General features: G+C 42.5%; 2 protein-coding genes across 4 annotated transcripts; one reads left to right on the top strand and one right to left on the bottom strand.

The window, feature by feature from the left end:
• Positions 1 to 2,290: 2,290 nt before the first annotated feature.
• On the bottom strand, positions 2,291 to 15,305 carry zc3h7bb (zinc finger CCCH-type containing 7Bb). 2 transcript variants are annotated; one of them, XM_074618993.1, is made up of 21 exons: positions 15,098 to 15,305; positions 14,233 to 14,294; positions 14,071 to 14,107; positions 13,562 to 13,759; positions 13,196 to 13,354; positions 12,231 to 12,371; positions 12,089 to 12,131; positions 11,742 to 11,983; positions 11,185 to 11,476; positions 10,095 to 10,153; positions 9,817 to 9,916; positions 8,413 to 8,574; positions 8,067 to 8,272; positions 7,881 to 7,981; positions 7,543 to 7,724; positions 7,238 to 7,317; positions 6,245 to 6,504; positions 6,023 to 6,128; positions 5,247 to 5,355; positions 4,938 to 5,071; positions 2,291 to 3,996 (listed from the first exon to the last, which is right to left on the bottom strand). In XM_074618993.1, exons 2-21 carry the CDS (start codon positions 14,289 to 14,291, stop codon positions 3,961 to 3,963), a joined length of 2,706 nt encoding a protein of 901 aa, XP_074475094.1. In that variant the 5' UTR covers positions 14,292 to 14,294; positions 15,098 to 15,305; the 3' UTR covers positions 2,291 to 3,960. The 2 variants fall into 2 exon arrangements, with proteins under 2 accessions (XP_074475094.1, XP_074475093.1); XM_074618992.1 differs by having other exon boundaries at positions 14,233 to 14,311; positions 15,098 to 15,220.
• A 1,675-nt stretch (positions 15,306 to 16,980) lies between these two features.
• Positions 16,981 to 24,883, top strand: rangap1b (Ran GTPase activating protein 1b). Of its 2 annotated transcripts, none has more exons than XM_074620987.1 (16): positions 16,981 to 17,135; positions 17,520 to 17,635; positions 18,213 to 18,340; positions 18,486 to 18,545; positions 18,639 to 18,818; positions 19,010 to 19,144; positions 19,947 to 20,105; positions 20,200 to 20,313; positions 20,404 to 20,503; positions 20,764 to 20,848; positions 21,944 to 22,112; positions 22,304 to 22,387; positions 22,535 to 22,637; positions 22,733 to 22,821; positions 23,046 to 23,167; positions 24,065 to 24,883. In XM_074620987.1, exons 2-16 carry the CDS (start codon positions 17,527 to 17,529, stop codon positions 24,159 to 24,161), a joined length of 1,734 nt encoding a protein of 577 aa, XP_074477088.1. In that variant the 5' UTR covers positions 16,981 to 17,135; positions 17,520 to 17,526; the 3' UTR covers positions 24,162 to 24,883. The 2 variants fall into 2 exon arrangements, with proteins under 2 accessions (XP_074477088.1, XP_074477089.1); XM_074620988.1 differs by lacking the exon at positions 16,981 to 17,135 and adding an exon at positions 17,161 to 17,297.
• The last annotated feature ends 1,241 nt before the right edge of the window (positions 24,884 to 26,124 follow it).

Here is a 26,124-nt window from a genome sequence, read left to right as displayed (position 1 = left end):
TTATGTGTAAACATAAAGCAGCACAAAGCCTTAAGTTTGTATCACGATTCGACTGCCTTTACAAACACACACAAACAGAACATGCAGCACAGGTTCCACTGGTTGTTGTTTTGTTTTCTTTCCGTGCAACTCAATTACATCATCAGTGCCTTCCTCCAACAATAGAAGAAGAGCTCCGCCTCAAATGCTCTTTAAATGCAACAACAATACCAGCCATATTCACCATTTAATGTATAGAAATGGAATTGTAAAATTAAATTCCACCGTTTTGGTTATTTACCAGCGACATCCTTCTTTTTCCCCCAGACAAAATAAAAGATTTACCGAGCTTCGGCTAGTGGCCGACTTTCCGTCCCAGCTGCTTTGCAAACATCCTGAATGATGAATGATAAAAGAGCATTTGAGTGTGCGGCACTCTCCTAACAACTTAGGCAATCCTAACACCTTACTGATCCACTGCAAACTCTTCCACAGCCACAGAAAAAAAAACAGCTCCACCATCTCTTATCTAAATTACCTTATAAGGGTTTTTCTAAGTATTATAATAGGTATCAGGTATCATATACTGTATATAGTAAGCAGGATTATACAATAGGGGTATGTATCATCTTATAGGTGTAGTATATCGAATAAGGCGCTATACGGGAGTATATAGGCTACTATGTATGCTTTTGTTTCCGTATCTTTCGTTGCCTGGTGAATCAATTTAAACAAAAGCGCACAGCGCGGGCAGTGAGCAGTGAGCTCTGTTGGTAGGATCAACACTGAGACAAAGGGGAAACAGTTAACCGTGTATATATATATATATATATACTGTAATCATCAACTAGCTTTTTTTTTTTTTTTTTTTCTTTGGCCAGTGCCCATATAATCCTTACAAACAGAGCTCAGACAACATTAATATATAGCAGGTGTACCGTACGGTGTGAAATGTCTTCTACTACTGACGACCTATAGGCAGCGGATAACTGACCTTGTAGGATTAAAAACTCTTTAACATCAGAAAGCTTCTGCTCACCGCCTCCCAGACACAGCCGTGCGCCGCCGCATACACAGACGCATATTTACCGTTAATTATTATATTCATACATGGATACATATATAAAGAGAGTTATACATTGCAATTAACATACATATATCAATAGCATATAGAGAAGAAATAGAAATAAGTCAATAAGACAGCAATCATTATCGTCATCATATTCATCATAATACTAGGAGTAGTAGTAATACGATCCCTCGGAGAAGCTAATACCTGGGCTGTTCCAGACGAGGGCTCCTCGTCAACAATCCCCAAAAGCTGACCTGACATCTGCTTTTTTTTGGTTTAGCCCAGGATAGGCTGTCCGTCTTAATTCTGACTGGGCGTAAAGTCGGTTTTTAAGAGCTGGATGATTAAAACACAGCAGCCTTTGGCGCCACAACCATTTCTCTATTTTCTATTTATCCACTGAATGAGCTTTTCTACATGTAAAATGTCTCGTCTTTACATTTTTTTTTTTTACGTTTTGCTCCGATTGACCATAACGTTCTGCCTGGTTGAGTGTATTAATGTCAGTATTTTGGGAATTGAAGTTGATTTTACGCACTGAGCCGAGGTCACTGGGCAGGAGAAATTAGATGAATGGAAAATAGAAATTGCAGCTTCTCAGATATTTGACCTAAACATTGCAGAACGGGAACGCTGCCGTGTTCCGTGCGTCCGGTTTAGCTGCTGAACTTGTGAACAAAAGAAAAAAAAAGCCCTCACAAGTTGGACGATTCAAATCAATCTGCTTCAACCCCCCTCATATAAACCCTGTCTGGAACAACCCACACAGAAGGAAAAAATTACAAAATAAAAAAATCACTATAGTCATCTAGTTCAGCGATACATGTCATATAGCAATACCTCAATAACAAGAAGTTCTTCTATGTAATCAATACAGGTTTTCAGGTTATATATTTATTAAGCTTAACCGCTAAGTTATCAATTATTATTAGTAGTATACCATTATTTGTAAATATGTATAATATGTGTGTATCTGAATATAGACAGACCTCCGTCGTGTCTCCGTCCACATTAAAAGGCTAGAATAACATGGCAACAGATATCCTGCCTCTGCGTGTGTGTGTGTGTGTGTGTGTGTGTGTGTGTGTGTTCGTGTTAATGTGATGTGTATAGGCACAATATGTGGTGAGAATGATTTCCCATAATGAAAAGGTTAATATTAGGAGCTACTAATAGCTATCAGGAACATAACATAATGGGTGCATATGAGGAACACAGGTTTCCATTTGAAGGCCGTGATTGTTTTTTTGTTTTTTTTAATGAAATAATGACCCCAGTTCAACTGAAGAAGTAGCAACACGCCTTTACTTTGAAATTATCTTCAATATTCTCACAATCAACTATAGAAAAATACATTCTTAATAATCCTTTCATTAGCCATTTTCCCCCAGCTTTTCACTCTTTAAAGTATCTTTATTTATTTAACTAATACAAACTTTAACTAATCTTAAACTGAAGTCTTACTGTCTGACTGTTTTCACTACGCTTTGGTCCAAACGGGGTCATTATTTCTTAACGGGCATCTGTGGTCTGAACTGATCTAATGCTGAGAGCAGTACGTGTGCTGCAGTCACTTCTCTGTAGCCCCTCCTACGCCAGCTTCACCTCTCTGTCAGCTGCTTAGCAACAGTTTAAAGTACATGATGGTGAACGTCCACGTTGGTCGCTTTGGCAACTTTGAGCCGTTTGAGCCATGTGTACTTTAGCCGTAAGTGATTAGCTGTCGACCTGAAAAGGAGCTGACGTTCAAGCGCGCTTTGATTCACCCGGACACCAGCAGCTACGAGGTTATTATGCGAGTGTGTGTGCCTGTCTGTGCTCGTCTCATGCACGGATGGTTGGTCTCATTACACAACCAGCTATCAAAAGGCCTTCTTATATCTATATAGAGAGAGAGGGGGGTCGGGGGGGGGAGCTGGCATGTTACACAAGTTTGTATTTTTTTTATATACTTGCATACATTCCACAACAACAGCAACGTTTTAAATGACTAATCTCCTAGTTTTAAAGGCCCATGCAGGCATTACATTCATAGCGTTCTACCAATATGGCAGACAATATAACAAGGATGTACGACTCCCCTTGGAAAAAAAAGAAAAGAAAAAAGAAATTGCGCTCAAAATCAGTAATCTCCATAACGTTATTTTGACCCTCTCTCAATATTCCCATGAAGGAAGGAGAGTGGGATTTGGTTGATCGGCTGCTTAACGAAAAGTGTCCACCAAGAACCTCTTTTTATTTTCACTCTTCATAGTTTTCTTCAGTCTCCATTGCCATCGACAGCACTGTGGGCTTGGCACTCTTATAAGCGTACGATTAACGAGCTTCAATTTGAAATTATCACCAAGCTGAATTTTAAGAGCTGCGACCAGCGCGCCCACCCGAGAATCGTTTCAGTGCCGCGAGGATTTTTAACAAAGAAAAACAAAAGTGGTGCCTGGTGGACACAGATACTCAGTCCAAAGAGCACTAAGGAATACTAGTTGATTATATTAGTCAGAACAAAACTAGTTGTCTGTGGAATTTCTGCGGTATAATCTGCTGAAGGGAGGAACCTAAAAGGTGCTGTGTGTAACTGCAGCATGATATTAAAACACAACGCTAAAGCCGAGTCCTGCATCTCCACTTACAAAGCCTTCTCTTTGTGTTAAGCGGTGCCTGTGATTAAAGTATCATGTGTGGAAGGGTTTCTATGTATGTGTGAATATGTGTGTGTGTGTGTGTGTGTGTGTGTGGGTCGACCATTTTGCTGTGTGACCATCTGCTCTGACACTGCTGGCTAGATGTTAGAGGAGGTCAGACTGGCGAGACGACAGACTGTTTAGTTGTAGCTGGTGTTGCAGGCCTGTCTCTCGGTCTCTGTCTGCAGCTCAGCGGCGATCAGCTGCCTCGAGTTGGCGCGGCGACACTCAGAGATCGTCCCCGTCTGACAACCGCCGGCCTCCCTGAAACGATACACAACAACTCAGCTCATCTCTCACACTCAGGAGTTTTTTGTCAACTCAGCAAACAGGGATGAATTCAGTTACTATAAAGGCCCAGACACACCAACCCCGACATCAGCCTGAGGCGACGCAGTCAATGTTGCGTCGCCTCAGGCTGCCTTCGTCTTGTCTGACAAGTTGCATTTGAACACACCGCAAAGACTACAGCTGACAGACAGTTTCAGGTTCACAGACAGGTTCACTGAGTTCTCTTTTTCAGGAACGCTTTGTTCACATTCACATAGTTACACATTCACACCTGGAAGTACAAGCACAGTCTGATCTATTGGCCACTGAGCGGTTGGGGTTAAGTGCCTTGCTCACGGGCACGTCAGTGGTGGTAATGAGGGGCAAGCGCTTTCCCCACCCAGATTTATCCTGCCGGGGACTGAACCGGCAACCTTTCAGTCCAAAGTTCGCTTCTTTAACCTTTAGGCCACCACTGCCTTAACGTACCACGTACGTTATGCGCGTGCATGAAAGGAAATAACTCTCCACACCAGCAGGTGGTGGTAGTCTGTATCTGCCAATCAGTGTGATTTCTTTCACCGATGGGCGCCACCGATGCAACATGCTGAATCGGCCCAAAAGCCTACAACACGGGCAGATTGGAGCAGACAGTGCGGGACACACCGAAAAAACTAGGCCGACGGACGCTCATCAACGGCTCCAAACTGTCTTGACGGCAGAACGTCGTCTTGCTGTGTCAGGGCCTTAAACATGCAAACACTCTCGTAGCCTTTTATATATATAGAAGATTCTGTGACCAAATTTCTGTGTGCTTTTTCTGAATTTTTCAGAACTCTTAGAAGTCAATATCTTCATCAGTGGAGAAAATAAATGTGCCATATTCACTTGATATTCAGATTTAAATCGCTGGTGATAGGGTTATAACCACTCACCATGTTTTCTGTGTAATCTGCTGTTATGGTGACCTGCTTGTCCTCTGAGGGCGGGGACGCAACGGAGGTATCCGTGCGTCTACTCTGATTGGTGAGCTGCAGCCACAGTTCGTACATCTGTTGCATGTCTCTCACTGCGGAGGAGCGAGGGGGGAAAGAAGAGAAGACTTAAAAAAATCCAATTTGAGGAGTAACATGATGATTAAATCTAGATCTAAATACACCACCACTCTTTCGTGTGCTATATTTAACAGCTATAAATGCACTGATGTCAAAATGTAGTGGTTCTGGATGTTCCCAGGAGCTTACAGCTGTTGTTCTTCATGTACGTCCAGACGTCCCTCTCCTCCAGACTGTGAGCAAATGAGCAGTTCCCAATGTAGTGGCACTTCTTCTGCTTCATCACATGCACACACATCTGGATGAGACACAAGCAAAAGTCAAGTGTTAAAGAAGCCGGGTTTCCACCACAAGCTCCCTGGACTTTTAGTCCCTGGAACTACTTTTCAAGGAACTAAAAAGGTTATTTTTAGCCCACTGTTGTCTGCGTAAAATGTCCCGTGAACTTAATTTAGAACCTGGTTCCTGCGGGCGAAACGCAATGAGTTTCTCAAAAGGTTCTTAGTTCAGGGGAAAGTTCCCACAGTAGAAACGGGGGGCTAGAGTGAGGCCAAAAACATTGCAACAGAGTTTCCTATTGGATTTAATTAGCCAGTTTACCCCTCTAAATTGTGAAAATGTCCCTTATGTTGTTGTTGTTTATGTCGATGGCCATGATTAACTGTGTCATGGCTGCCAGTAAGAGTTCGATCAAATATATTGAGAGTCTTAAAACGTCTTAAAAATAACTTTTTCTTGTAACTAGAATATGGTAATTCTACAATTACGGTGTTAGTTAACACAGTTGACAGTGTCAACATGAAAACACTGCCAAAGACACACAGGCAGCTGCAGAATAATGACACCCATGGGTAAGGAGATTTACGACAACGCCTGTCCCCCAGGGCAAAAACAGAGTCAGCTGTACTCGGCATGTGACAGAGGTGAAGAGGTGCGGAAGAGTGAAGAGTGTGTGAAGGACTCACGTCATATTGCTGTGGATAGGTGCGGGAGAAAGGCAGAGGCCGAACAACAACCCACTTCTTCTTCTCAAATGATTTCACCAGAAGGACTCGACGCTCCTTCGTCCAGCTAAGGGGACAGAGAGACGGCATGAATTAATAAAAACAAAACGCTGTGTTGTATTGCTGTGACTCATTGGAAACAAATGCTGCTGCGTGCATGCATGTGTGTGAGACGGGCCTCACCTGTGCCGTGCTTTGGCGGTGCAGTACTTGAGGTTCTTGTCGGGCTCGTTGACCTGTCCTTCTCTCCAGCACTGGCCGCACACAAACTTCATTTTCAGGTTGAGGGGGCGCCCTCTTCCCACCCCTGCTCCTAACCCCCCCAACCCACCCACCGGGCCCACACCACCCCCACCAATGCCATCTCCCCCTCCACCCCCACCACCCATTCCCCCTACTCCTCCTGCAGGTAGGCTGCTGCTCGAATGGGGGATGTGGATAGGCTGAAACACACAGAAAGAGACACATGGGAAGTTAATACTGCTTTACCGGTTTTGCAAGAATTCTTTAAAAAAACGCAGATAACATTTTAATTTATTTTATACATAAATATAAGAAGGATAAAGCAGGGTCTCGCGGGGGATAGCATGAACTTCCGTGCTCATTATGCTCTACAGGTGAAGTTCTTTCTCAGGTGAAAAGAACTGTCTGGCTCCCATGTGTATCATGGGATGCGGCTGTCCTCACTAGGGATGTCCCGAGAACCGATACTTCGGTGCCAACTCGTGACGGTAAAAATGTGACAGTAAAGGCCCAGAAGCACCAAACCAACATCAGTGTATTGGAATAATCAGATTAGATGAAGATGAAAAATGAGAAGAGCCTTCTGTGTGCGCCCTCTTGACTTTACACATTGTCTTGCTTTCCTCACTTCTGTTTCTATTCTTGCGCACTGATTTTTCTCACCGACGAGCTCTGTCGACAATTCAACATGCGGAATCGGCCAAAAGACCTCGGACGCGGGCAGACTAGAGCCGACTTTGCGGGACATACTGCGAAAACTACACCAACAGGCGCTCATCGACGGCCCCAAACTGGCCAATGGCTGACCGTCGGCTTGGTGAGTCAGGGCATTAAAGTTGTAAACTACAGCTGTCGTACGGGGGGGGGAACTGCCCTAATTGTTCAAAAGAAAAATCACATATCCAACCATCTCAGTGCCCTTTCCTGTCTCACCTTCTGCTGCTTCTGTGCGTTCTGCTCCAGCCTTTGCCAGTGTCTCTTGGACTCCTGCACCATCTCTTCATGGGTGATACCTGAAGGAAATATTAGGCAGCAGCTCTGTGAAAAACCCTTTCATGCAGTCAAATGCAGCCTACATTTGGCAAGACATTATTTCAGTATTGCTAATATGGCAGACCTCTATTATTAATCACAGAAAGCAACATTATGTACTGGATTACATTTTGTTCCAGTTAAGAGCTTAATGTTTTCATTCCATTCACAATAGACAAGACGACTGATGTGTGTGTTCTACCCACCAGTGTCCTGCTGCAGGACCCAGCATTTGAGCTCTATGACGGAGTGAGCGAAGGAGCAGCTGTCCTCGCGCTGGCAGCCGTAGCGAACCTCATGGCGACACACGTCGAATTGGCAGAGAGGGTGCAGGGGACGCACCTTACTGTAGCGCACATTGGCTGACCTCACCACGTGCACCAGGCACCTGCAACGGACAGAGGAGCGCAATCATAGAATGTTTACAGGCCAACAGACCGATTGAAATAACATTTTGAGTGTATTTATCCCCTCTGTGTTTCATCACACTATTATCAAACCTAACTAAACTGAATTTGAAGACAGAAACTCCTATTACACTCACTTGTTGTCGTCGAACGGGTGTCGAGCTGTGAGGTTTGAGCACACTGCTAAGTTTTCTTTGCTGCGCTTGCTGATGATGCGAGGCTTACTGTCAAAACATTCCTGTTGTAAGAGGAAAGAGATCAGTCTTGTTCAAACACTCCAAAAGTGCAGGTCTAAAGAGACCAAAAACAGACTGTGGTCTCACCTCACAGAGGAACATGAACATGCCCATGTGGAGCTGCAGCAGTCTGGTGACGCTGAGCGCCCGTCTCTCTGTGCTGCCCAGAGGATCGAACAGCAGCTCTCGGCTCAGCGCGCCCTTCCTCTCCTGGGTCCACACGTCAATCTCCTCCTGGCAGTAAGCAAACGTACAGTTCTCCCCGTACTGGCACTCCTGACGCTCCTGCACCTCTGTGGGACCCAACGAGTTCAACATGTTCAACAGAGTATAAACACAGAACTTAAACTCCATTTGGCTTTGTTCATTTCCCAAATAGATTTTTCCACTTTCAAACATACATTCAAGTATTTTATTCATAATATATACAAACCTTTACAGAGTACAAATGCCCCCAGGAAGTTGTTGCGTGCAGGCCTTGGCCGGATCCTCTTCCAAGTGGGGTCATCCATGTTTCTGAGGCGGCACAGCAGCACATCCCTCTTGCAGCGGTGTGCTGCCTCCGGCTGATACTTGTAGTCCATCACTCGTGGACCTGTGAGCAAGAGGAGGAAAGAGAAGGTTAAATTACCCTAACTTTAACTTTTATAAGATGAGATACATTATGTAAATGATGTTGCAATTCCTACTAGACAGTGAGAGGCAGATAAACACATTTAATGACTAAACAGCCCTTAAAAACAGTGCTGAAGATATTTCCCATACAAACACAGTTAGTGTGCTAACAGAGACTGCAATGCTGCAACATCCCACGAGTGTTGCACGGTACACCAATACTCGAAATTGATCGCAATACCCGGCCTGTTAAAGTGGTACGATACTCTAATTTATTAGTACCAATACTTTAAGAATGATAGTGTTTTAATACGAGCCGTAAGTTGCGTCAATGTGCGACAAGTGAAGTTGAAAAGAAGATTAAAGCAGGTCATGAATCTCTTGCGGGCTGCACAGTCCCGCTCTGAGCTGGTGTCTCTATCAGCAGAACTCCCTTCAACAAAGAAAATAACAGCGCGGCTCTAATTACCGACCAAATGTAGCCATAACATGACAAACACATAATCCACCAAAGAGCATGTGTTAAAGTATTATTTTACCGTGTGTCTCTGTAACGTGAAATGGACGGAGCGGAAAAGCAAGTGACATTCTCTGCAAACATCACTTCGACACAACACAGCGCTGTCTACAGTTATTGTGGTGTGTTCCTGATTTTAGCAGATTTTCCCTCATCAACTTCTCAAAGAACTTCATCTGAATTTATTATCATTTTGTGGGTTTTGTTTTAGAAGCCTGTCTTCGTCTTTCATGCTGCAGTACCACTCTTTGCCTTAATTGTTACTAATGCGGCGACGGGGGCGCTGTTGTACAAAAATAGAACTTATCACTTACTCAAAGAGTTTAATGTCAGAATCAGAAAAACTTTATTGATCCCCGTGGGAAATAACAGTTAGAATAGAGATAAAATGTAAATATGTCTGCATTATCAAATATAAATGCAAAAAATAAATGAAAAGTTAAGCATCAAAGAAATCACAAACTCAAGTATAGGGGACATCACATGTCACATGTTCTGTCATCTATTGTTTCATTACTTTTCCTGATGTTTTGTTTTTTTGCCGTGGTATCGTTTCAGTATCGGTATGATATATTTAGGCAGGGTATCATATCAGTCAGAATTTTATCGTGACAACACTACACCCCACTGTAAACATTTGTAAAAAAGTAGTTATTCAAAGGCTAATAAGAGAAAGTGAGTCAGGAGTCGGCAACTTGAACCAACCTATGCGGCTGTAACAGGCATGACAGGCCTGCCGAAACTCATGTGTGGCTGCCAGAGGATTCCTGGAGAGCAGAGACAGGTTCGTTCCTGCTGGACCGTTCTGAAGAAGGAAGAAGGAAGAAAAAGAAGAAGAAGAAGAAGAGGGGGATATGGGGATGTGACATTAAACACAAAAGCCACATAGCTGCATAGTCAGAAATGGATGCTAATTAATAAAAAAAAAAAGGCACAATGTAAAAGCAGTTTGTCCTGCCTGTGTGTCTGTGTGTGTTACTCACTGCATGTGCAGCACTGTGGTTGCGCATTCCAGGGATGAAGCTGTGACACACTCGTCCCCCTGAGGACCACAGACACAAGGACACTGATGTCAGACACCATGTTGTAATGGTGATGACTCACATCTCAGGTTAAAGCCGATTCCCTATGAACTGTGCTCTGGTAACTGAGCAAAGCAAGCTAACATATTGCACTGAGTCAAAATGTGTCTACTACTTCAGTTACAGGTAGATGGGTTTTTTTACAGCATAGCTGGCATACTTATCATTCCTTAGACACTATCAACATCAGCACTGTGGGCAAAGCCAAACGTCTACATTCATTTGAGCAGTAAATTTGAGTTAAAGGTGCACCAAATCATTTAAAAACATGAGTAACAAAGTGAGTCCAATTTCCAATGTAATTCTGGTGTTGCTTTTCCCTAAATTTAGATATAAACTAGGGCTGTCAAAGTTAGCGCGAGAATAATGCGTTTTGTAAATTTGTTTTAACGCCCCTAATTTCTTTAACATATTAACGCAACCTGCGATTTTTAAGTTGTAGCAGGCTCAGTTTTAAAGCTAGAGTGAAGATACTGGCATCATATGAACCTAGAAAACCACTGGTACCAACCATGTCATACTAGCTTGTTGAGAAGGAGGCTAAATAACGCTCCAAACTTACGCTAAATTTTGGCGAGGAAAAAATTGCATGGCCATTTTCAAAGGGGTCCCTTGACCTCTGACCTCAAGATATGTGAATGAAAATGGATTCTATGGGTACCCACGAGTCTCCCCTTTACAGACATGCCCACTTTATGATAATCACATGCAGTTTGGGGCAAGTCATAGTCAAGTCAGCACACTGACACACTGACAGCTGTTGTTGTCTGTTGGGCTGCAGTTTGCCATGTTATGATATGAGCCTATTTTTATGCTAAAACATATTTGCCCACTCCCATGGTGAGTATTAAATACTTGACAAATCTCCCTTTAATGTACATTTTGAACAGATAAAAAATGTGTAATTAATTTGCAAATAATCTGGATTAAATATTTTAATCGATTGACAGCCCTAATTGTAAACACATTAAGATATAAAGTCTTTGCTCACCAGGGAGAGTGTACTCAGACAACGAGTCCAGTCCGCCAGAGACTCCTGCCTTCCCTTCTTCATCCGTGGCCCCCGTGGGGAAGCCTCCCAGAGCGTCCTGCGCCTGGGTGGAGCCCTGGTCCCGCTGGGCCAGCGGCGAGTAGGTCTCCAGAGGGGGCATCTCACTGATGGACGAGCTGAAGAAGGCTGGGGGAAGCTGGGGCGACGGGGCTGGGAGGTTCGGGGAGTACGGCGGCCGTAGACCCACCGCTGTGTTGGGGAGGTTGGTGGGGATAGCACCCTGTACTGGACTCTGGACCAGGAGACAAACAGAGGCGAGCATTACTACATGTAGAGGGCCTAATAATACAAGTCACCCCTACTAGCAGAACATGCTCTCCTTTGTTATTTACCTCTCTGCCTTCCCCTTGTTTAAAAAAATATTACAAAAAGGCATTTCTAAATTTAAATTGAGCAAAAATTACCAAAAAAAACACACGTATGTGCTGAAATTAATGTGAAAATAAAAACAATTCTGGCACCACAGTGGTGTACGATTGGTTGATGCCTTCATTCACCTCACTGACTTTACTGGGGATGCAGTCCAGCAGACTGTCCAGCTCGTCCTTGATGACGCTGCTGCTGCATTCATCCATGTGCTCCGACACCGGGACGGAGTATGGCATGGGAGGCAGGCCCTGGCTGCTGGGGCTCTCCGACAGGTCGGTGCATGGGGTCACCAGGGAGGACGCTGGGTCGTCGCTGACTGGGATGGGTGTGGCCAAAGGAGCAGGGATGCACTGCGCATTAGACAGGTCCGCTGAGGGAGGATAAAAACAGAGATGAAGATAAGGAAATTAATATGGGTAACAGATGGGAGCCTGTGTAGAAGCAGACATGTTCAAGGTGGGCCAGTTTGTCATACATGGTCCAATGTCACCCAGAGATTCCAGCCCATTGGAAGACATCTGACAAAAAAAAGAGAAAGAAATAACAGACATGATTAGCGTCTCAATCAGTCACCGCATTCCAAGTATGTAGCTCTACACTGCGACAACAGCACCCACCTCTCCTGTGGGTGGGGAAGTCTCCCCAACACTCTCTCCTTCTGTGGCCGTGGACTCCGTCTGTGGGCTGACGTAAGCCTTGCGGCCCTTAAGGCCCAGTTTGTTGGCCAGATCCTGAGCCAGCTCACTGACCTGCCTGTCCTGGAAGATGAATCACAAAAAAGAGGTCCCACTTACCAAGAATACATTTCATTCACACAGAAATTCACCATTCTATTCCAAATCTGCATAAACAAAAGTGCTCACCATCTCCACTAACTCATTTCCTGAGATATAATCCTACATTTAAAACTAGATCTTTAAATGGTGCAATTGAGAACATTGAGTCACTTCACAAGTGGTTGCCAGTTCGTTGCACATCCTTTCATATTTTATGGTTGACCAGTGGTGACAACACATGAGGAGTAAAGGTTCTAAGGACTATGGCTGTTGGTAGTTGTTGTTGGCTTTGCTTAAATATGTGGAATCATAATTTTATGGGTCATTGTTGTTCGGACGATTAAGCTAAGACAGCTAATATGTGCGTCACTTGTTACCATGGTAAATATTCATGTATTCTGCAGCCTGATGGAGACACCAGTGTAAAACTCGGCCATATATCTGTTTTTCCACACTAAAAGGCAACTTGATCGCTGACGACACAGAGGTACCATTTGATACCAACGTTGTTATACTATTAGCTCACAAACCTTGTTAGAAGTGGGAACCAAACATCAGATATCTTCCACAGAGATAAACAAAACATTAGTTTTGGACCCGTTGAATTTTTTTCAAATGATTAATTCACAATCATAATTTTTATAAGAAAAGCCATACTTTTATTTGACACTTTTCTAAAAGCTCTGTGGATGTATTATTCTTTTTAATTATTCGTCTACGTAAAAATTGTATCAATAAGACCTTTAAAATGATGTGGGGGGGGAAAAAGGTAATTTGTATAAATATTTTCAGTGTTGTTGACGTACGTGTGGTGCTGTGAGGAGACACTTGGTTCCACACTCGTAGGCCTCTCGGATTCGTCCCAACTCCCTTAGACAGATCGCTTTGCGGTACAAAGCCCTGCGACTGCCTTCTGACACACACAGTGCGCTCTCACAGTCCTGAATGCCCCGCTCGTACTCCCTCTGAGGCCGAGAAAACAAAAGATACACAGTAAGAGCAAGAAAGGCTTTGGAAGTTAAGAGTAATTTTACATAGAGCAAAGAGACATGCACAAGAGTTAAACCGAACCTACAAGAGAAGATCATTGGTATATAATCTGTATAGCGTTTTCTATTTGTCCACATGAGCTTCTGCAAGTGACATATCCCCTCTTTCCCTTTCTCACTCACCGTCTGGTAGCAGGCAGCAGCCCTGTTCACGTATAGGCCCTCCAGCAGCTCGTGTGGGATGACGAGGGCCTCGGCCTGAGCGTAGCGGGCAACGTTGATCCCCTCCCCATACTGCTGGGTCGCCTGACGACAGTCCCCATCTCGGAAGCAAAAATTGCCCTCGTCCAACAAGTTACATACCAACTGGGTCACAAATGCCTGAAGGGAACATGTAGAGAGAGGTCAAAGAGAGATAATAATGAGGAGGGGTGAGAGAGGGACGAAGAGGGTGATAAAAAAAATTATGGGAAGGTGATATGTGATGGTCAGAAAGACACATAAAGAGGGGAACAAGAAAAGAGAGAGAGAAAAAATAACAATAAATCACAATGCCTGAGCTCAAATTTACATCTAGGTACAGAACAAAATGTGAGTATGGTCATGGTGAAATCTGTGGGTATGTATTATAAGATGAAGATAAAAAAAAAAAGTTGTGAATGAAAAATTGGATGAAAAGGATCAATGCAAACCTCATAACTCTCTGGTTCTGGGAAAGGCAATGATGACCTGTGGACAGAAAATAAGAAGGCTGTAACACCCATGATGACCTCATGTTCTTTATTCTCAAATAAAAAAAGAGTTTATAAAAAATTAAAAAATGTAAAAGTCAAAATGACTGTGTGTGTACTTACTGGATAAAGCTCATGGCTTTCTGAATTTCCTCTCTTCGTTTCTGTCGATCAGGATCCATAGCCTGAGAGTGTAAAGCCACTGCAACAGTTTACAACTCCACACTTTGCACAACAGCATCAGCAGCTTTGACAGCTACGATCAATATACATCCGCAAATAACATTAGTATCCTGATGCATCAGGTTATATTCTGCAATGACTTAAAAACCTTTGCAAAAACGTGCTAAGGCCTGCCACTAAAACACACTCAGCAATCATCGGACTTGCGTAAACAAACAGCGGGCACAGCTACCGGTGAAGCCGGCTAACGTTACTAGTTATAGTTAGTATTTGGTCAATCTGGAGATGACACAGTTCGTTAGTATTTCACGCATGACTCGCGGACATTTGTTAGGGGAGGGGACATGTGAACGTGAGCTATACAGCTTAAAGGTTAGCCATAACAATGTTGGGTTTATCTAGCGTTAGCATGTGACATGCAGGTCAACTCCAACCCGTTTCACCGACAGATGTGCATGTAAAATACACAACTAGCATCCCGTTAGCTGCTCCGGATGTTAGTGTAGGTAACGTTAACGATAGGTAGGTTTAGCTACTGACAGTTTGGATTAGCCAGCTAGCTAACGCTAACTTTAACTCAGCCTGAATGCTAATGACTGTACTTTAGCATGAAATGAGGCATTTAGCTTTAAAAATGTTCCATTCTTCATTGTTTTGACTTATTGTTGAGCTGACATATATGACTACACTGCTTATAAACCAGTGTTAACTCGCTACCAGTTAGTTATCTAACTTCATTTACTAATGCTAGCTCCGGCTAGTAGCTAGTAGCCCTCACTTAGCTTAGCTTAGCTTAGCAACTCACCGAGAGTTAGTTACAGCGCTCTTCAGATCACAAACAGCTTCACAGAGCGTAGTTGATAAAGTCAGGGAAGATAGCCAGCCAGGTATCAGTGAGTGTCCGGGCGCATGTGTGCTCATGTGTTGTTCCTATCATTGGTGGGAGGACGGAGCACGAGTTATCTCCGCTACGACTGACCGGCTAACGGTAGCTAGCTAGCTGCTATAGCAACAAGTCTCCAGAAGGAGTGACGCCACCAGGGGGCAGCAGAGGTCACTGCTCTGGATGGGCTTCATGTGTTGGTGGTATTCACCAGTAATAACACCACAGTGATACCATACTGTGGTATTCATCAGTAATAACACCACAGTGATACCATACTGTGGTATTCATCAGTAATAACACCACAGTGATACCATACTGTGGTATTCATCAGTAATAACACCACAGTGATACCATACTGTGGTATTCACCAGTAATAACACCACAGTGATACCATACTGTGGTATTCACCAGTAATAACACCACAGTGATACCATACTGTGGTATTCATCAGTAATAACACCACAGTGATACCATACTGTGGTATTCACCAGTAATAACACCACAGTGATACCATACTGTGGTATTCATCAGTAATAACACCACAGTGATACCATACTGTGGTATTCACCAGTAATAACACCACAGTGATACCATACTGTGGTATTCACCAGTAATAACACCACAGTGATACCATACTGTGGTATTCACCAGTAATAACACCACAGTGATACCATACTGTGGTATTCATCAGTAATAACACCACAGTAAAACCATACTGTGGTATTCATCAGTAATAACACCACAGTGATACCATACTGTGGTATTCACCAGTAATAACACCACAGTGATACCATACTGTGGTATTCACCAGTAATAACACCACAGTGATACCATACTGTGGTATTCATCAGTAATAACACCACAGTAAAACCATACTGTGGTATTCACCAGTAATAACACCACAGTAAAACCATACTGTGGTATTCATCAGTAATAACACCACAGTGTACAAATACTGCCCCATTACAAGTGTAGGTCCTGTATTCAAAATGTTAAAATGTTGCACAAGTATCATCACCATCTGTATAATGTAAGTAAAACAATTAGTAGAATGGTCTTATTATTACAGGTACAATCATGTGTAGACAGCATTTTAATGGTCGAGATGGAGTTAATTTTACCCACTTAATATACTCTTGGTTATTGTATATATATTGTATATACATACATATATATATATATGTATATATATATATATGTATATATATATATGTGTGTGTGTTTGTAAATATCTAAAATTAATAATTTTAGTTTAGTTAATAAGTTATAAGTTAATAATTAATAAGTTTAGTCTACATTATTATTATTATTATTATTATTATTATTATTATTATTATTATTATTATTATTAATAAGATAAGATAAGATATTCCTTTATTAGTCCCACAGTGGGGAATTTTGCAGTGTACAGCAGCAAAGGGGAAAGTGAACCATTTAAATAGAAGGAAGTATAAAAATAGGAGCAGTATATACAGTATTGACAATAAACAGACTATTAACAAAATTGCACAAGTGGAAAATGATATTGCACAGTGAGAATTAAATGAAATTCCACCTGAAAATATCAAGTTATTGTCAGTTTTTTGGTGTGTAAGTATTATTATTATTATTATCATCATTATTATTAATAATATTATTATTATTATTACTATTATTATTGTTATTATTATTATTACTATTATTATTGTTATTATTATTATTATTATTATTATTATTATTATTATTAGAGAGCTCAGCACTGAAATAAATCCAAGCAGTTATGATGTAGTTCAGGATAGTAACCATAGTAACAGCAGGTGGCGGTACAACACTGTAGATCAGTTTTAACTGACGTAAACAGAATCAACGAAGAAGAAACGGCATGACGTCACACGGTTGAGCAACCGGCGCGCTGCCCCCGGAAGAGAGCGGCGTGTGTTCGCCATCGCTTCATTGGAAACTACTCTTTCTCTTTGTGGTGAGTTCAGGGCTTCACTGAGCTGTGTGACTGATTCAGTGACCGAGAAGACACGAGAATACACGTTATAACACCGTCACATCAGTGTTAGGTGACCGGTAGCTCCTCGGTGTCACTGTTACTATCGTTACTATCGTTACTATCGTTATCTAGCTAGCACCGGTGAGGCTAACTAGCTAGCATGGCTGTTGTTGATATAGCTCTTCTGAACTGTTACTGTTGTTATAAATGATCTGTTTGTAATATATCCACTGTCATTGAACATCATTTATTGATTTGGGATTAACTAAGGTTACTGTAACGTTACTTCTGCTCATTTATATGTTGAGAAAGTTGCTAAACTGTGATAATCCTCTCTAATGTGTGACTTCTGGATGTTTCTAGAGTCACTATGGCCTCTGATGACATTGCTCAGCTGGCTGATGCTCTTTCAAAGACCCACGTCGGGGATGAGTTGAGCTATAAAGGCTTGGGACTGAAGCTGGACAATGCAGAATCAGGTCAGATGTTGAGCTTTGTTTTCTCTTTTTCATTTTCTGTTCAGGTTCAGGTGACTTTATTTGTAACCATAGGTAGATTTGTTTTGCAGCAAAAATAGAGGATGGCATCCGTATTGACAATAAGGTAGAGCAAAGACAAGAGACAGACATACCAGAAACATGACAAAGTACTCAAAGGCTTACTGGGATCAGGACCCAGCAAAAAGAAAAGAATGCCACAAGAACAATATAAAAAAGCACTGAAATATCAGGACAAAAAAGAAACAATAAAATGAGAAAAGAGATAAACTTTCCATAAATATGTGCAAAAGCTGCTAGGAGTTATTTAAATGAACAATTGCAGCGGAAACAAAGCTGTTCCTGTAGCGCTTTGTTCTACACCTTGGAACCCTAAACCTCCGACCAGATGGAACTCACCAGACAGAGGATGAGAGTTATCTTGTGAGATGTAGCTGGCTATCCGTTGTAACTGCCTGGTATACAGGGACTCTAGGATCAGCTGTACTGTAGACAGCAGAAGACTGGTGGCTGTTTTCTCCTCAGACCTAACAACCTGTTTTGTTCTCTGTGCTTTCAGTGGAGGAGCTGGTTCGTGAGATTGAGCAGTACCAGGGTCTGAGAGCTTTGCGTCTGGAGGGGAACACTGTGGGAGTGGACGCAGCCCGGGCCATTGCCAAGGCTCTGGAGGGCAAAGACCAGCTCCAGGTTCATAGATTGCATTCACAGTGAACAGATATGGGCCAGACCACATTTACTTATGATACTTTTATATTCCCTCCTGCCCATTGTTGTAGTAAGGAAGACACACAATGCTGTTTTCTTTCTGTTTAAAGCCCTTTGTGTCTTACAGAGATGCTATTGGAGTGACATGTTCACGGGAAGGTTGCGCTCTGAAATCCCAACAGCCCTGGTGAGAATTTCAGACACTGGTTTATGCAGTTTTCAGGAATTATATGTGATGATGTGTTGTAATATACTTCTTCTCTTTCTGTGCATTCATCAGAGGTCTCTGGGCAGCGCCTTAATGAGTGCAGGGGCCAGGCTGACCGAGCTGGACCTGAGCGATAACGCCTTTGGGCCAGATGGCGTGAAGGGGATCGAGCAGCTGCTGAAGGGCCCTTCCTGCCACACCTTGCGGGAGCTGAGGCTCAACAATTGTGGCATGGGGATCGGAGGAGGAAAGGTGAGGTTTAACGCTGTAAATTTCCACGCACTACCAAATAGCAGATATTAGTTTTGTCTTCTCCCCCAAACAAGCTGGTAGAAAAGAACCCTAGATTCACAATAAACCACCACGAAAATGTTCCACACAGATCCGGTTTTAATATGTTTGCATTACAGTGTAGTTTTAACAGTGCTGTTTGCTTTGTGTAGATCCTGGCAGAAGCTCTGATTCAGTGCCACAGACAGTCATCAGCACACGGAGCTCCACTCAAACTGAGAGTGTTCATCGCAGGGAGGAACCGCCTGGAGAATGAAGGAGCCAGCGCCCTGGCTAAGGCCTTTCAGGTTGAAAATAATCACCCCCAACATTGATTAACAGCTTTTTTTTTAACTAGACTACCAAATCAAGTTTTTTCTGATGCGGTTGAAGCTTTACACCATGAATACCTGTAAACACAGGAGTGATTACAGTTAGTACGAACAGTTATCAGTTGAGAAAAAAAAAAAAATCTTTATACTGTACTGTATGTTTGAATATATATATATATATATATATATATATATATATAAGATTTACTTAACTGTTACATAATCTGATTATTGGGGAAACATTTTGAGAGCTGTTTGATAATCAACTAATTGTTATGTATGAGGTACTTGTCTATAATTAGTGTATTAACCACCTAAAAGAAAGTCCCAACTAAAAAACAAAAAATCAGTGTAAGTGTACGCTATATTTAGAATGTTTTCACCCCTTTACGTCGTTGTCAGACAGCCCTTTCTGACAGGGAACTGAAGCCATTGTATCCATTTATGCTTTCGCCAAAGCCACCAGACTCCATTAAAAAACCCTGTAATTTTACCTTGCAGAACACGGGGGTTGTTAGTCTACCGCTGCCTCGATCGGTTTGTGTTATTGTGTGACTTTGGTGAACTTGAACTAACCAAAGTCACACAATAACACAAACAAACTAATCGATTGAGGCAGTGGTAGACCAGCATGGATAAGTACCCAAACTATCCCTTTTAATAGTCATTTATCAAGCAAAACATTTCCCTGTTCCAGCCTCTGAGGATTTGCAGCTTTTCTCTGTTTTGTATCACTGTATATTTAAATCTTACACTCCTCTCTTTTTTCCCATGTAAGCTGATGGGCAGCCTGGAAGAAGTCCACATGCCCCAGAATGGTATCAACTACGCCGGTGTGATGGCGTTAGCTTCAGCCATGCGACACAACCCAGAGCTCCGCGTCCTCAACCTCAACGACAACACCTTCACCAAGAGGGGAACACTGGCCATGGCACAGGTAAGGCCTGTTCACACACTCCGTATATAAGTAGAGAAGGCGTGTAGCCAGCCTGTGTGCTTGAGTCAAACCGTTTCTCCTGTCGGCCACACAGGCTCTGAGGCACCTGAGGAACGTTCAGGTGATCAACTTTGGAGACTGTCTGGTCCGCTCCGAGGGAGCCATTGCCCTCGCCGCTGTCCTCAGAGAGGGGCTGCCGATCCTCAAGGTCAGTTCACCATCAAAGCTCAGCCTTTTCTCTGTCTGTCTGTCTGTGTCTGCCTTGTTACAGTGCTCTACTATGTTTTTTTGTCTTTAGGATCTCAATCTGTCATTTGGTGAGATCACGGAGGCAGCAGCTCTGGTGGTGGCTCAGGCTGTAATGGACAAACCGGACATGGAGAAAGTGGATCTGAACGGTACGAACACTGACTGTGGAACAGGTCTCACTATCCTTATAGGAGTAGCTGTTACATGAGAGGCCGTGAAAATCCGGGAAAAGTTATGGAATTAGTTTCCCAAAGAATTGTAATTTTCTTCAAAAATTGTTAAATGTAATGAAAATGTAGGAAAAGTTGTGACATTTCGGTTAAATATGATTTTGTTTAACCTGAAAACAAAAGAATAAGAAAATGATGATACAGCAGGTGAACGTTACTGTTGTATGTGACTCTAACAGGTAACTGTCTGGGAGAGGAGGGCTGTGAGTCCTTGAGGGAAGCTATGGAAAACATGGACAAAGGAGACATGCTGGCATCACTCAGGTAATACACGTCTGTGTGTGTGTGATGTTAAAAGGTAACTTCCGTATTTTTTCAACCTGGACCCTATTTTTCCATGTTTAGATAGATAATAGAGACAATTTCTGAAACTGGTCCAGTATTGAGGGAGAGTGCTGCCGACAGCAGCTGCTTCGGGGCTGCAATATTGGCTGGCCCGTCATCTACTTCACTAGTGCTTGTTTTTGCCATGACAGCCTCTGATTGTTATTATAAGTATCTGATATTATGGAAAGAGTCTCGCTCAAGGAGAAGTGTCGTTCTGAAATCTGGCGAGGCGACGTGTTGCCGGAGGACAATGGTGGAATACATCCAGGGTGGAAACGCGGGTACAGGAAGCATAGCTCAGTGTCATCTAAACGAGTTTCAAGGTCATGGCCTGGATGAGGTCTTTGAATTCGATGGCCGCCCGTATTCCATCAGATTTCACAACGGGACTTCTCCTTGAGCGGGACTTGCACACAATAACAAACAGACTGGATCAAGCGAAAGGTAAGAAAAACTGTTTTATTTCTCTGTAGGGTCTTTTCCATAATGTAGTCAGACACTTACAATAACAATCTGAGTCTGTCAGTGGTAAAAACAAGCACTTTTAGTGGACGTAACGTTATATTGACGCTGCTCAATTGCCCTCCCTGCTCATTTCGTGGCTGCCAATTACAGCGTTATCCCTCAAAAGTTGTTGTCAGTTAGATACAAAACCACTGAGAAATAGGGTCCAGGGTCATAAGCTGTTAACACCGCCACTTTCATGTGAACGCGCTCACAGTCAGATTGAGAAACCCTGGGTTGATTTACCGAGTTGATAAACACCGCCGTAGGACCGTTTAGCGGGATCTAGTTTGTCAGGGTTAGTTAAGCCAGATAACGAGAAGATACCCTGGGTATGTTGAACTCGCTTCGTAGTACAGGCCTCAGATTGAAAAATACCTAAGTAACCCTTTAAGTAATCCAAAAAATCTTTCCTGAAGCTATTGTCTAGTTCCTTCAGGACAAAAACACAACTTCTCTCTGATCGGATTGGTAATTGAACAATATTTACTGAGAAAAAAAAATGTCTCTCTCATGACTTCACTGTAGTGATGATGAGGGAGAACCTGATGACGAGGATGAAGAAGATGACGACGACGATGACAATGATGATGATGTCAGTGACGACTGTAATGAAGACAATGAGGAGGACGGTGAAATTGGGAGGGAAAACGGAATGATGAAAAAAGACGACAGTCCTGCAAAACCTCAGAGCTCAGTAAGATAAGACACCAAATACACGATGCATACATTTTCATATTTATGTATTTACCAGACGACAGGTCAGCTTGTAGTTATTCGTCTTCCAGTAGGTGTTGGGTCTATATTGTTAATTTCTAAACAAATGAGTTATTGTAGTCTGGTCATTTTGTTGTTGTGTTCTCTGATTGTGACTGTGTCCCCCCTCAGGCAGAGATCATGTCTTTCCTGAGCTGCCCCTCTGCAGAGAAGCTCCTCCAGCTGGGAGAGACGAGGACAGACCTGCAGCAACAGGTAAGAATCTAAAAGAAGTGAAAATCAAGAGTACCAGCAGGTTGTTTGCTGCTCCCACGATCTGATGTAGCTGTACTTTTTGATGTTTACTGTCCTAGGTTAGGTGTACAGAATGGATATAATAAAACTAATCTCTTTTCTCACCAGGTGGATGCATCTGATCCACACAAGGCCGCTGATATCCTTCTGAAAATCGCTTCCTTGTACAGCGAGGAACCAGAGACCAAGACCGCTGTCCTTGAAACTTTTGGTGAATAAAATGCTGCTTTTATATGAAGTGTTTCACTAGTGGGTCAAATAGTGTTGTTGATTGATCTAAATCACCTGCATCCCTGTGTCCCACAGACGCTGTATTGAAGAAGCTCCTCTGTGGCTCAGCCTTCCAGTCATACTGCTTCCTGTCCACGCTGCTGGTCATGATAGGACTCCTCAAGGTACAGTGCTGCCGCAACACTCCCAACCCTGTGTCTCCAACGAGTCTGATACAGAACTAATGGGCACTGGGATTGCTTAATTCAGTCAAATCACATTGAAGTTCTGCACATAGTAACTTTAATTATCTTTAGACAATAACACAGTTGAAAGGTTTGATATAAAATAGTATTTTTGATTAAAAATGTGTTCAATTTGGTTTCTACTTTTGTGTTCTGTGTTTCAGGGAGAGGGGAAGATGAAAAAGGTGTCACTGGTCCCAGGTCAGCTGTTGTGTTTGGAGCACGCTGTCCAGCAGGAATACTTCCCTCAGCAGCACGCCTCGCTGCTTCACACCTTCATGTCCAAGTAGGATCATCTTTTATCTACACATGAAGGGCCCGGGTCCACCAAAGGGTTTTTATTTTCCCAGCTAAAAACGCCAGGCGCCCTTCTGAAAACGGCCAGCTGGGAGCACTTGAGAGCACTTTGGAGGCTCAGGAGTTTTTCAGCTGAGATGCTTTGGTGTGTCTGGTTGCTAGTTGCTAGAGTACTTGCTCTGGCCCTTGTTCTGGATTAAGGGAAGGGCCTGCCGGTCTATGTAGGTTCATGAGATTTTGTGGGCGAGTTCAGATTCAGGTCAACTTTATTAATTCAGTTCAATATGCTTTATTGACATGAATGTAACAAGGACAATGTTGTCAAAGCATCAAGTAATGAGATTATACAGAAAAAGAACACGGTACAATTCACAAAATCATGAAAATAGCAGAAAACAATGTGTTTGTGAGAGACTGTGGAAGTAGGGTGATGATTTTTCACAATAAGACCACAACATACTCAAAATAAAACACATTTGATCACGTCTTTGTGGTCGGCTATTTGTCCCGCTCCTCCTCAACTGTGGAGTTGGAAGACTGCGTAAAATGCGACAGTGTTTTACCCAAAGTTGAACATTTTTCAAACTCAGCGAACAGAAAAAAAACGCCAAACGTGCAGCGCTCGGCACAGAATAGGTGCTCGGCACACTGCTGCCGTTTGTAGCAAAGCGTAAATACACGGCGCTCCCATTGCAAAGAATTTTAAAATACGATGGCCTCAGGAAAAAAACGCCTTGGTGGACACAGCCTCTTACTTGTCAGTCAATGTGAAACCTATGAATAAAAGTAGTGTAGAACAGTTTGTAACCAGTTGGAAAAAAAGTGTCACATTAGTTCCTGCTGCAGTGTGATACACCATGTACGTTTTGTCTTTGTGAACGTGCAGGAACAGTGAAGCTCTGGAGTCCTGCAGCAGCGCCAGTGAGAGGCTGAGCTCCACTCTGGAGAAGAAGTGCCTTGACCAACCACCGATCAACCTCTGATCAACCTCTGATCAACCTTCTGACCAACTTGTACCAACACTGGGACACAGACACACACTGCACTGACTTTAATGTCTTCACAAAGAGAACCAACAGGGAAGTTTTACACTTGAACAAGGGACTCGGACAACCACTTAACGTACTTCCACTCCTGATTTTGTATATTTTATGAAGGCAAATAACTGTCCTGAATGTCTTAGTTTTTATTTTTCTACTTATGCTCTAAGTGACTTATATTTTTTTATAGAAAATACAGATAGAAATAACACATCAGGTAAACTTTGGGTTAATGTGTAAAAAGGATGAAACTGATTGTAAACTGGGGTGGAGCTAACATTAGACAAGCTGGCACCTTTTGCTGCTTTGCATTTAGTTAGATATAGTTTCACAATTCACTGTTAACAACAAAACAATGCCTTTTCAGACATAGCTACGGAAATGTCCAGGTTAACAGATTCACGTTATTTCCAGATACAGATGACTTTGGAAATTGTACCGTAGATTTGGGAAAAGAATGACGGATATTCAGAGTGTTCTGATAAACGCACAGCGACAGATTTGCTGTATTTTTGAGATCTTTTAGATCTCACACACTGATATTTGATGCTGTGAAAACATTGTTATGGAGTGCTGAGACCGAAATGGAAATGCCAATTCATGTAAATCACACTGAAAAGAAAAAAACTATAACTATAAATCAAAATAAAATAGTCAAAAATAAAGAGCTGACTTTATTGTTCCGTTTTACTGATAGGATGCGTTGCATGATATAGTTGTTTTTTGACATTGCTTAAAGCTGCAGTCGGTAACTGAGCAAATATAAAAAATATTTTTTTTTAAAAACTGTCACTACACTATATCCTGACAGTAGTTCATGACACAGATAATCTGTGATAATAAAAAATGATGTTCCTCTGCCTCCTCCTAGTGTTCCTGATGGCATTTGCAAGATTTCACTGTGCCTGAACAAAAACAACCAATCAGAGCTGAGGCGTCTCTACAGCAGCTGTCAATCGCTGCTCCTGAAACTCACAAACTCTGTTCAAACAGTCAAACTAGGCAACGCTGATCAAATATGAATCAATATTCTGTTAGTGTAATGCCTATTTCTCAACTCAAATGTTTTAAGAAACATATTTTAGTGTACGGTTCAGCTGTAAAATGAGAAAGTTTGCTCCGGCCGGCGGGCAGTGCTTGGTTTTGGCTCGACTGTTTTCAACATGGTGGCCGAGCCTGATCCGTTGTTTCCCTTCGGGCACGTTGAAATCTTGCAAATGCCACTAGGAGCACTAGGAAGACACCAGAGGAACATGATTTTTTTTCCACAGATTATCTGTCTCATGCACTACTGTCAGAATATAATGACAGTTTTATAAAAAATAACTTTATTATATTTGCTCAAAGTGACCGACTACAGCTTTAATTGAAAAAAAAAATGGTAATGTTTAAGAAGAAACTTTTGGGACAGTCTGTCCAATCCCAATCATCACACTGCTGATCATAAGGTCCAGTCAAGTCCGGGTGCTGCTGTGTGCATCAGACTGTGAGCAGGAATGGGCTGCATGCAGGAGCACCACACACACACACACACACACACACACACACACACACACACACACACACACACACACACACACACACACACACACACATGAGCCTGAATACACATCAGCATGTGCACTGAGCCCTGTCATAACACCACAGAGCTCAGGGGACCAGAATCACATTTACCTGATGTTTCTTTTCTCTCTCTTGTTGATCCATAATCAGTCTTATTGAAAAACATGCTCTAATATGATGACTTTGCATTGCACAAGTTCAGTGCAAGTTACCTCGTATAGCCGCTTATGTGTTGGTGATGTGAGGGAGCATTCAAGGGAAATATGATGAGAATGGAATATACACTTTAATGGCAGTTATTCTGAATAACATTAGACCACGTGGACTGCAGTTATACTGTCAG

The sequence above is a fragment of the Sebastes fasciatus genome, chromosome 20 (assembly GCF_043250625.1).
Source record: "Sebastes fasciatus isolate fSebFas1 chromosome 20, fSebFas1.pri, whole genome shotgun sequence".
NCBI classification, from domain to species: Eukaryota; Metazoa; Chordata; class Actinopteri; order Perciformes; family Sebastidae; genus Sebastes; species Sebastes fasciatus.
Note: the sequence above shows the minus strand (reverse complement) of the source record. Positions and strands in the feature narration are given on the sequence as shown.

Excerpts from the sequence above, each read along its gene's own strand:
- zc3h7bb (XM_074618993.1), bottom strand. The coding sequence starts at position 14,291 with ATGGATCCTGATCGACAGAAACGAAGAGAGGAAATTCAGAAAGCCATG. Across the intron at positions 8,575-9,816 it reads TGCCTGTTACAGCCGCATAG|GTCCACGAGTGATGGACTAC; the intron begins GTTGGTTCAAGT and ends TCTTGCTCACAG. Across the intron at positions 7,982-8,066 it reads TGTTCATGTTCCTCTGTGAG|GAATGTTTTGACAGTAAGCC; the intron begins GTGAGACCACAG and ends CTCTTACAACAG.
- rangap1b (XM_074620987.1), top strand. The coding sequence starts at position 17,527 with ATGGCCTCTGATGACATTGCTCAGCTGGCTGATGCTCTTTCAAAGACC. Across the intron at positions 19,145-19,946 it reads CCCTGGCTAAGGCCTTTCAG|CTGATGGGCAGCCTGGAAGA; the intron begins GTTGAAAATAAT and ends TTCCCATGTAAG. Across the intron at positions 20,314-20,403 it reads AGGGGCTGCCGATCCTCAAG|GATCTCAATCTGTCATTTGG; the intron begins GTCAGTTCACCA and ends TTTTGTCTTTAG.